At 34.4% G+C, this 11,263-nt stretch overlaps 1 protein-coding gene across 1 annotated transcript; it reads left to right on the top strand.

Annotated features, from left to right (window-relative positions):
- Positions 1 to 5,284: 5,284 nt before the first annotated feature.
- LOC147538644 (uncharacterized) lies at positions 5,285 to 6,139 on the top strand. Its single transcript, XM_086642987.1, has one exon. The coding sequence runs from the start codon at positions 5,285 to 5,287 to the stop codon at positions 6,137 to 6,139; it is 855 nt and encodes a 284-aa protein (XP_086499113.1).
- Positions 6,140 to 11,263: the final 5,124 nt, after the last annotated feature.

Raw genomic sequence — 11,263 nt, 5'->3', positions numbered from 1 at the left:
AATTTCTATTTAGGTCAAAATAATATAGAAAATAAGTGAAAAAGCATAAAACATTTGAAAATTATTATTTAGGTCAAAAAAATGTTCAAATATTAAAATATCTTTTTTTATTATTTTGTGTAACTAAATTCTTTTATTTTTCTTTAAATTTTAAATTGATATAACTGTTGTTTGAGATGTCGGATTTCTATAAAAATTATATATTTAGAAATGATTTTCATTAGCTTTCTAACAAGATCCACTTTCAATACTTTTTTCAATAAAAAAACTCAGAAAAAACGGCGTTTTTTTTTTCTTTTACGTTTTTCTGTAAACGTGTTTGCACCGATCTGTTTTGCAAACGTGTTTGCAAAGATCTGTTCTGCAAACGTGTTTGCACCGATCTGTTCTGCAAACGTGTTTGCACCGATCTGTTCTGCAAACGTGTTTGCACCGATCTGTTCTGCAAACGTGTTTGCACCGATCTGTTCTGCAAACGTGTTTGCACCGATCTGATCTACAAACGTGTTCGCAGAATGTAAACTGCAAACTGCATTTACAAAATATAGATTGCAAACATGATTTGCAAGCTTTGCATAATATAATTTTGAGTTGCATATCTTGCGAACTCGATTTGCAAATCGAGAATATAAACTAAGAGTATGTATCTACGAAATCTTGAGTTTGGAATTGATTTCATCATTCATCATATAGAATTCGTGAAGAAATTGTGTGGTCAACTTTAAGATCAAACCTTCAAAATTCTTATCGTTTTGTACTTTAAGTTTAAACCCTCAATACTTCAAGATGAAATAATGTAGAGAGTGAGAGATTTTGTTAGAGTGTCAAACTACTGCAAAATGGGAATCAACTGTCGGGATTTCCAAATTATTGAACTTCTCATTTTTGTGTTGAAAGAGATATGTGCATCATCATCTAACCATATAAAGGGATACAAATTATGGTATTGCAAAACTAGAGAGGATTCTCACACTAAAAAACTTTTTTGCATTTTCCAAAGAAATCAAAGGGGGGTTCTAATATCAACTCTGCAACCTGGCACATATTACACCATCAAAATGATATCATATACAGATTCCAACTACTTGGGGTCATTCTGATTCACTCTTGGACGATCTAATGTTGACCTGGCACATATCACAACAAATTTAATAAGCTTTGACAAATTGAATAAACTCAAATGAGATATATAGAAACAAAAATATTAGGTAAAGTAATAAAAACCTGATCTAATGTCAATCCATTAGAGTCATGGGACTTGACAAGTTGATCATACTATTGTTTGATTTTTCTCTGTGTAACACTTGATGAAGAAGTAAATAGGTATGAAGAACCCAAACTATTCTTTTCCTCCAAAATAGGTAATTGAGCCTCATAATCTTCTTCAACTTGAGAATTCTGCCTTTTTTTCTTACCCCTTTTCTTATTTTTCTTCACAATTTGTTGTTCTTCCCCAATATTCCACAAAGTTGTTATCATTCTTATCTAGCTCTGACCCATTACTAGTTTGATCATTCTCAACCTTTTTAACAAGAGAAGATGGTGGAATAGAAGAAATCTTGAATGCCCATTTTTGGGGATTCGACTTAAGAGTTTCCACAGACAATTTGTGGTCTTTATATGTTTGACTATTTTTATCAACAATTAAAGAGAGTGAATGTTCAACCGAAGAAATAAGAGGGCAATCAAGTAAGACTAGTATATCTAGTTTGAGCTTTCTATAGAGATCAAGAAGGATAAAACAAAAAGATATAAAGAGTAATATCATTAGAAAACCAACAAACAGTAGTATCTGAACATGAAATTCATCAAAGAGACCCAAAGAACTGTAGAGAAGAGTTGATGATTGAGTTAGTGTTGAAGTCGCCATGAAAATGCGTCATTAACCAGAAGAACCAAGGTTTTAGAAATAGAGGGAAATGATTGAAATTGCGAGGGAGGGATGTTCTCTTTTAGAGAGAGAAACTAGTGATGGCGATGGCAATGGTGAGAAGAGTATGACGTTAGGAAGTTCAATCAAAGGGAAGAAGAAGAGCAGGAAAAAGTCTAAAATTTTGGGTTTCGGTGGGAGAGAAAGTGAGTTTTAGTGGACAAGGATATTTTGGGAATGAAAAAATAGATTATGACCATATTCTTAATTAACCATATCATTACCAATAATATTATAACAATTTTTGGTTAATAGAAAAAATGATGACTTTTTTTTATTATTATGATAGTTTTTTTAACTCAAATAGTCATTGTCCCTACGTAGAAAACTAGGTATATATACCCATGACGTGGGATCGAGGCTCGGTGAAAGCAGTTTGCCATTAAGATTTATCTCATTTAACCATAAAGTAAGAGAAATGCTACAATTACAACTTAAAATCTGGAAAATTCATCCAGCTTGACATGACTCCTACATGGCATCTTGGAATTTCAAATGCATTTAAGTAGTGTTTTTGGTTTTACGAATCTACCCCTTTTTTTCTTGACCCTTTCTCTTGTTTCTCTTTCTAAACCTTCAGTGGTTACTCTCCCTTGTTCTTCATATTTCTCTCTGTAAACCTTCATTGTCATTCCAGACTTAATAAGACTTGTGATTTACTTTAACCAATACAGTTTCTTAATCAACATAAAAGAAAAAAGTTCATCTAACAGTCAATGGAGTAGATATATTCTCTACAAGGTTTATCTCTTATTCCCCATTTTGATTTCCTTTAACCTTCATTGTTCTCTTTATTAAACAAAGCCAATGGAGTAGATTTCTTCTCTTTAAGGTTTATATTCAATCCGACTTGAAATTTGATCATTTTTACTTGTTTTTAGATGTCAATTACCTTTTCTGGGCGTCATCCTCTCCTTGGATTTCTCAAATGTATTAGATCTCTTCTTGTTATCATAAAAAAGGGCTAATAACTCACCATTTGGATTTGTACTGAGCATCTGAAGATCAGTAAGGTATGGTATTTGGTACCTACCAAGTTAAGCCCTAGGTGCAAAATCATCTCCTACTTCTCTGTAGTACAATAAATCGACCCAAATTAAACCTTAACCATCAACAACACTAAAAGCCTTTAGATTATACCATTAATTATAAACCTCCACAAACATCCAAATAAGAAGCCATAAAGAGAGAAAGTCATATCAGAAATAAGGTAATAGTTAGATGACTAGATTCTCACTATATTTCTCAGATTGAAGATAAAAGAGAGAACCTGAGATCAGAGATTAAAAATAAATTACTAGGCCCTGTTTATTAATAAATGCTTAATCTAGTTCTAGAGAAGAGGATTATGGTGAGGAAGAAGATGAAGTTGGGAGAGGAGAGAAAACGAGAGAAAGAAAGTCGACGGGCAGACTAAAGGAAAAGAAGAAAAATAAAAGGGTAATTTTGGAACAACAAAAATATAATATAAATGCAAGAACAACAAAAGAGGGGCCACATAGATCTGGACTACTCATCCAGATTTTTAGGTTGTAGACATAGTATTTCTCATAAAGTAAATAATATTATAAATTTGTCGGGCTTTAGGTCTCTTTAATGTTCGCGGGCGTTAGGCCTCTTTGGTTTAAATTAGGCGGTTATCGTGCTCATCACATCTTTATGATGTATCTGATGATGCATAAAATGTCTAGACGTTGACTAACGTCTGAAGAGTCAAGATCAGACCTGAAGTCTATCGGGTCAACCCGGCTTAAGGTAGCAGGTCAGCTGAACCCGTGACGACCCGTCACGTACTCCCCTAACTGGGAGGTCGGCTACAGGAAACCAGCCCTGCAACGCCCTTGGCATGAACGGATCAACCCTGGGGTTTCTAAAGGAATGATGGGAGTTCACGTAGGTTCGATCGATGCCTTACGCCCAGAACTGGGAAGGCAAAGCGCACCAACAATCTACCGACTTAATCCCAGAATCTCCACAGAGATCTCAGTCGGCTACAGATCCCTAAGTGTTTAAGCAAGTTTGGACTTCACGCGTCCAAGGGAGGAAACTTCTCCCCAAAGATCTATCACATCGGCAGGATATCTACGAAAGATCCTTGAACTTAGGAACTTTCATATATCCTGGATGCAAGATAAACACAAAGGAAAAACTTCCATCCACAACAATCATCGCCGCCTCTTAAGCCTATAAAAGGCCCCCAAATCGTCCTTCAAAGGACACTATCTCTAAACCATAGAAGATCACAAAACTCTAAGTTCTCACAACTCGCCCCCAAGAGGATCGGTCAACATTCATTCTTTGACTGCAAAGAACACCTTGACTGTCTTGAGCGTCGGAGCGATTTTCGAACCCTTTGCAGGTTTTTCCCCCTTTGGGAACAGACGAACAGGAGCAGTAGGCAGGAGCAGGAGCTAGGAACATGAGCAAGGAGCGAGGAGTAGGAGCAAAGAAATGGAGAACCAGAACTAGAGGCAGAAACAATCAATAGAATCTGACCTGACTTAACAGAACATTCAACATAACAGAGGTTGTCATGCATCAACTCCCTGTTTCATGCTGATATAACGGAAGACCATTTTTGACATCAGCACTATCAATGCCTTGTAACGACTAACGTAGATCTTAGTCGATTTCTCACAAATAAAAACTAGGTATATACCCTGTCTTCGACACGACAAAATTTCTAATTACTTACAAATACAAATGTTAAACAAATGAAACAAAAAAATTAAACGAATGGCGAGTGAGAAAACTACTTAAACTATAGTAATAAGCTATGTTGTTTGAGGCGTGAGGCGACGCGAGGCAAGAAACCCATCGCCTTGCCTATGCGCGCTTAAGCGACCGCCAGACAAAGGCATCAAAGCATAATACTCCCTCCATCCCAAATTAAGAGTCCCACTTTGAAAATACAACTTTTTTTCACAAGTTTTGCTTTTCCAATTTTATCCATATTAATTTTCAGTATCCTTTTTGGAATTCAAGGAATTATGGTAGGGTATTATTTCTCTTACTTCACTTACCATGAGTGACCAACTATTGAAAATAAAATGAAGCACTGAATTAGAAACACAATAAAATGTGATAATCTTAACATTTGAAATTGGTTAATTTTGGGTACTCTGAAATTTTAGCGCTTTTTATTTTTCTCTGTAACTAAATTTGAGTTTTCAAATTAGAATTCAATTGTGAAAAAAATTGAATTTACTGAAAAGTTGTTTTGACAAATTTTCATTCTTGGCTCCCAAAATAGATTAGTAGCACTATATAAGACTAATTTCCATAAGCACACAATTATCTTACCTTTATCTAAAAGATAACCAAAATTTTATTCTTTTTCTTCCAACATCAAATATGAGCTCACAACAATTAAATTGGGGTTCTAAAAAAAAGTTGTCTAACCAGGAACGCCAAGAAATTCTTAATCAACTCTTGAAAGCAAGTGATAATGGAAAATTAGTAAGAGGTACAATTGGTCGTATAGCCGAATTATTTTCAATGAGTATAAAAATATTGTATCGAGTTTGGAAATGTTCTCAAGAATGTTTTGCTAATGGAGAAATCGTTAATGTATCCAACAAATTTGTCGGCAACGTTGGTCGTAAAAGAGTTCAAATTGATCGCAGCAAAGTTTTGGAAACTCCTCTTCGTCATCGAACAAATATTCGATCCATGGCCAACGCTTTAAACGTTTCAAAAAGCACACTTCATAGAAGAATTAAAGAAGGTATGCTTAGACCACATTCAAATGCTTTGAAGCCATCTTTGAACAACGAAAATAGAAAAGCAAGACTTCGATTTTGTTTATTAGTGCTTGATCAAAATAGTCCCAATGACAATCCTATTTTTCAGAACATGTACAACTATGTACATATTGATGAAAAATGGTTTTATATGACCAAAGAATCGCGGAAGTATTATCTTCTCCCAGAAGAAGAAGACCCATACCGTACTTGTAAAAGCAAAAGATTCATCTCAAAAGTTATGTTCCTTGCAGTTGTTGTTAGACCAAGATTTGATTATGCAAGTAATGAAGAGTTTTCTGGAAAAATTGGAATTTTTCCTTTCACAAGTAAAGTGGCAGCTAAGAAAAACAGTACGAATCGAATTCCGGGTACTTTAGAAACAAAAACAGTAGTAATCGTAAATAAAGACACAATTCAATCTTACTTGATTGAAAAAGTTTTGCCAACAATCAAAGAAAAGTGACCACTTGATGCTGTGACGAATACAATTTTTATCCAACAAGACAATGCTAAACCCCACATCAACCCGAATGATGTTGAGTTTCTTCAATCAGTCTCAAACACTGGACTTGATATCCGATTGTGTTGCCAACCACCAAATAGTCCAGATTTAAACGTTCTGGATCTTGGATTTTTTAGAGCAATTCAATCATTGCAATATCAAGAAGCACCAAATACAATCGATGATTTACTTCAAGCAGTAGAAAATGCCTTTTATGAATTACCCGTGAAACTTCTCAATCGTAATTTTTTAACAATGCAGCAATGTATAATTGAGATAATGAAAGTGGGCGGGTCTACTAATTATAGAATGCCACACATGAATAAAAATCAATTGGAGATGGATGAAAATCTTCCTATTCATCTAGAATGTGAAATGTAATTTAATGGACAATGCCTTACGAGTATTGCAAGAATTGGAAAATTAAAGGCTATGCAAATGTAATCCATAACATTTCAATTTAAAAATAAAAATTATGTTTTATTCGAATTAATCATTTCTCCTTGAATTTTACCGTAGTAAATGTTGGCAGTATTTTATGTTTTGGTGTTTTCTTTCTTAATTAATCTCATACCCAAATAATGTTGATTTTAACCATTATGGAAAGTGGGATACTCTATATAGGAATGAGCTAGATTTTGGTGTTATTCTACTAAGAAATGTTCTAATTAGCTAATAATAACTCTAAAATCCAATACAAGGGTATACTTGGAAAAGGTAGGGATTTAATATGATGATATAAAAAGGAATGAGACTCTTAATTTGGGACTAACCAAAAAGGAATACATGACTCTTAATTTGGGACAGAGTGAGTATAAAAGTAACACATATATAAAAATTATAAAAGTAACTAATAAACACACAAATATCTAACATTAATTCATTAAAGACTAAAATAGTAATATCAAAGCATTCCAAACTTAAAAGTATTCCAAAGCAATTAACCAACAAAAACACAAGCAATCAAACAATCTCAAGTTTACCAATCATCAAAAGTTAAGTCAAATAAAGATCTAAAAGTCAATATCCTCATCATCTCCTGACTGAGGACCACCATTGTTGTCTGACTTGTCTCCATCTTGATCTTCTACAGGTGAAGGATCGACATCTTCACCCCCTCGGGCTCAGAGTCTTCATCAACAAGTTGACGTCATGATTCTGTCGGTTGACTTAGGCATTGGTTTGGTGGTCTTTTCCTCTTATAAGATCTCAACCCAGTGCTCGGACCAACATGATCTCCATCCCTCAGCCTCTTCAACAAGCCCATCGAGATCAACATTTTTCAATATGATTGGATTCAAATCTCTTCCACCAGGACTAGTTCGATCCAGAAAACGAGCTTTCAACTTGTTATTGTATTGGACAAATACAAGATCATTCAACTTTTGATGATCTAGTTTGTTTTGTTTCTTTGTATGTAACTGTTAAATCAAGAGATAAACATTCTTATAAGAATAATGATTTGAGCTTTTCGAAAATTTAAATTTCAAGGTTGTGTATTCATAATTTACATGGTCAAAGCCACTCCAATTCCTTTCGCATGGAGATGCCGCACAAATTTAGCCCAACCACTCTTACAACAAATTTCTGAAATTCTACCACATCTGATCCCCAACTAAGCCACCATGGAGCTGCATTGTGCGGATGACAAATTATCTTTTAATAAACTAAACAAAAGATAATTCAAAGTTCCCAATTATGTTTGATTGCTTAATACCTGGTGCTAGCATTTTTCTTTTTTTGCTATTGCTTCCTCGTCCCCCATTTCTCCAGTCGCAGAACGATATTCGACAATCTGATCGAAAATCAATGACCGAGTAACAGGATTTGGGACTAAAGCCTTGATACAAGCATTCAACCCTCTTTTTATCTAAGAGTTACTTTCCATAGGTGAGTCCAATGATGAATCGAAATAAATGCGATGATTAAGATAAAATGTAACCCATGCATGGGTTTTCTTCCTCAAACACCACATCATTTTTCTCCTCTTAAAGAGCGTCTAACTTCTTCCTACACTCAGTCATTGCAAGATAATTGTAGCCCATGCATGGGTTTTCTTCCTGGTTTACCAACCTGATAATATCTACTAATGGTGAGATGATTTTTAGACATAAATGTAACTTAGTCCAGACCTCCCCATTATCTTTGATACTTTCTTCCTATCTTGCATTTTCGCCCATGTGCTCTTAGTCCATTCCTCAGAAAGCATCATTGTTCTCAGCCCCATTCTTTGATTAAAAATATTATCCATTGGTAAGTAACTAGTAACAAATCTAGTTACTGTAAGCCTCGCCAACTTTCTTCCCTTAGTGAACTTTCTCATCATATGCAACACTTGATTGTGGTTGTACATGAATACAACAATATACTTACAATCTCGTACAACTTTGTGAATCCTAGCTATGTTTGATACATATTGACACATGAGATTCACACAATGTGTTGCACATGGAGTCCAATAAAAATTATATTTCTTCTCTTTCATCAACCCTCTTTCCTACAAGCTTGTAATTTGATGCATTATCCGTTACAACCTACAATCAAGTCAAATATGCCAAAATAAAAACTAAGATATACATGATGAAGATTGTAGATATTAAGGTGTGTAGAGTAAACGAGGGGTTAAACTCTTACTTGAACGACATTCTGAGGACCCACTTCCTCAATGACTTCAATTAATGGTTTGAAGATGAGTTTTGCATCCTTCACATGTTTAGAACCATCAAGTGATCTCAGAAAGACAATTCCTTTTAGACAATTCACTAAAAAATTGATGAGGCATCTACCTTTTCCATTTGTTCACCAATCAGTCATAATAGTACACCCATAAGAAACCAAGAGGGGTTTAAATGTATCTATCCATGTCTTGGTGGCATCGACTGCTTTGACCAAAAGAGAAACTCTCAACTTATGATAAGTATGGATTTTTAAACCCAGACTAAACTGTCCAATCGCTTGAATCATCATGGCAAAACTAAGACTCTTGGTTACATTGAAAGCTATCCCGTTATCATTAAAAAAAACCAGCTATATACTCAGCCACATTGTCTCTTTTTCTCCTCCTATATACATTATCAATAGAATTTTGTACTGACTTTTTGAAGTTTGGTTTGAAATAACTATCCATTCGACCATGTGTCTTAGGTGGTTTTGGACCCGTCCTACTAGTTGGTGTCCCCGACCCACTTCCGCCACTACATGTACCTTGGTACCCTCTAAATCTATGTAATTATCTTCTAACTCCTCATCCACCTCATAAGGTTCACTATGTAATTTATAAATATTGATCCCATCAATTTGACCCATCCTTAACCAAGTCATGTCTTCTATCTTTTTCTTTCCTTCATGCATATATTTTTTTATCAATTCTTGCACGTCTTTTGAGAACCTTATAACATACTCTTACATCTCTATAACCACCGTCAAGATGTTACTTTTGCCTATTATCTCCTCCATTTGCGATCAATCCACACAAACCACACTTCACCTTACTCTTGTCACCCCCCACGGGTTGTCTATAATCACAACCAGGATCATTCGACGGTTTTACACGTTCCGTTGAAGTCGAATAAGACATATCACTAAATGAACAAACAAAGAGGCAAATAGTCAAAAATTTAATAAAAAATTCAGTGTATAGTGTAAACTACATAATCTACATTAGCAAACAAGTAGTATTAATGAAGAAAACTCTTATTAAACTATATTTCATTAATCATTACTAGTATTAAACAAGTATTAATGAAGTAATATACTAACTATGAAGAAAATAAGTATTAAGTTAGGTTTTATTACTATTTTATTAGTATTAAACTAGTATTAATCAAGTATTAAACTAATATTGAAGATTTAAAGAAGAAGAAGTTAAGGGTGTATTTGATAGCAATTTGGGGTAAGGGAAAAAACAAAGAAAAAATTACTCGGAGAAAACTTTTCTCCAAGAATTTTTTTCCCCGGAAACACTTTTCACATTTTTTATTGTTTGGTTCATTAAAGGAAAATTTTGTTTTTTCCATTTTCTTAATTTTCCACTGTTTGGTTAGCCATGGAAAAAATATGTTTCCAATTTCTTTACTTTTATCTTATGCTTGGTTAACCAAGGAAAATATTTTGTTAAAAATCAAAATAAATCATATTACCCATAAAAGTATATGTTTAAAATGCATATCAACTACAAAATAAATCATTTTTCCTAAATTACTAGTAATAATGCTAAGTTTAGTCATACTAAAGTTTATCAATTCACGAAAAAGTGCACTACTTGACCTTTGATTAACCGCTGGTCAACTTTCTCCTCAACCATGATGTTCTTCTTGATTCAAGAAAGTCAAGGAATATACGTGTAAGTTCGGGTTTCTCTCCGAACATATACATAGCGTCTTCAACCTCTTGCTCACTTAAGTTTGGAATGGCCATCAACGCATTTTCCACACCCCGAACTGAAGGAGGTTGAACTGCTTCGGCAAGTTTGTTTGCAGCTTGCGCAAGTAAAATAGATGTTTCATCAGCTTCTGACCGTCGTCTACGTTTTGGCGCTATAAATTGATCTCGATTAACGGAAGTTGGAGAACATAGACCTTCATCTTCATCCACATTGATGGACGTCATATTAACATTTTCACCTACAAAATAACATTAGAATAGTGTTATGGAAATGATTAAAAAAATTTAGAATTGATAATTTCAAATGATTGACTAACCAGGTAGTTCGTAAGAAATATCATCAACCTCCACTTGTCTATTTCCAGTGGCTTGTTCTGTCCCAACAATGACTCCTAATTTTTCCTGGTACGGGAAACTCTTCGTACACAAATTTTTTGCATTAGGGTGTGCCCGACAATAAGCATTGTGAAGGGCAAAGTCAAACTTTATTTGTAAAATATTTAAGACAATATAAATTGAAAACGTACCTCCACGTAGTCTTTCCATGCATCGTCATCCACCTCAATGCGAAAAGTTACAGAGTTAAAGACAAACCCGCTAGCGTCGATTGTATGTTTCGCGGTAGTATAATGGTTTCTGAATGTTTTCATACGAGCTTTGATGTTGTCAACAGTAATACGGATTCCCATCTTCTTATATATT

Source organism: Eschscholzia californica, unplaced genomic scaffold, assembly GCF_041429995.1.
Source record: "Eschscholzia californica isolate CP2 unplaced genomic scaffold, dmEscCali1.0.p SCAF_5, whole genome shotgun sequence".
Taxonomy (NCBI): domain Eukaryota; kingdom Viridiplantae; phylum Streptophyta; class Magnoliopsida; order Ranunculales; family Papaveraceae; genus Eschscholzia; species Eschscholzia californica.
This window is presented reverse-complemented; position numbering and strand designations above follow the sequence as displayed.

Excerpts from the sequence above, each read along its gene's own strand:
- LOC147538644 (XM_086642987.1), top strand. The coding sequence starts at position 5,285 with ATGAGCTCACAACAATTAAATTGGGGTTCTAAAAAAAAGTTGTCTAAC.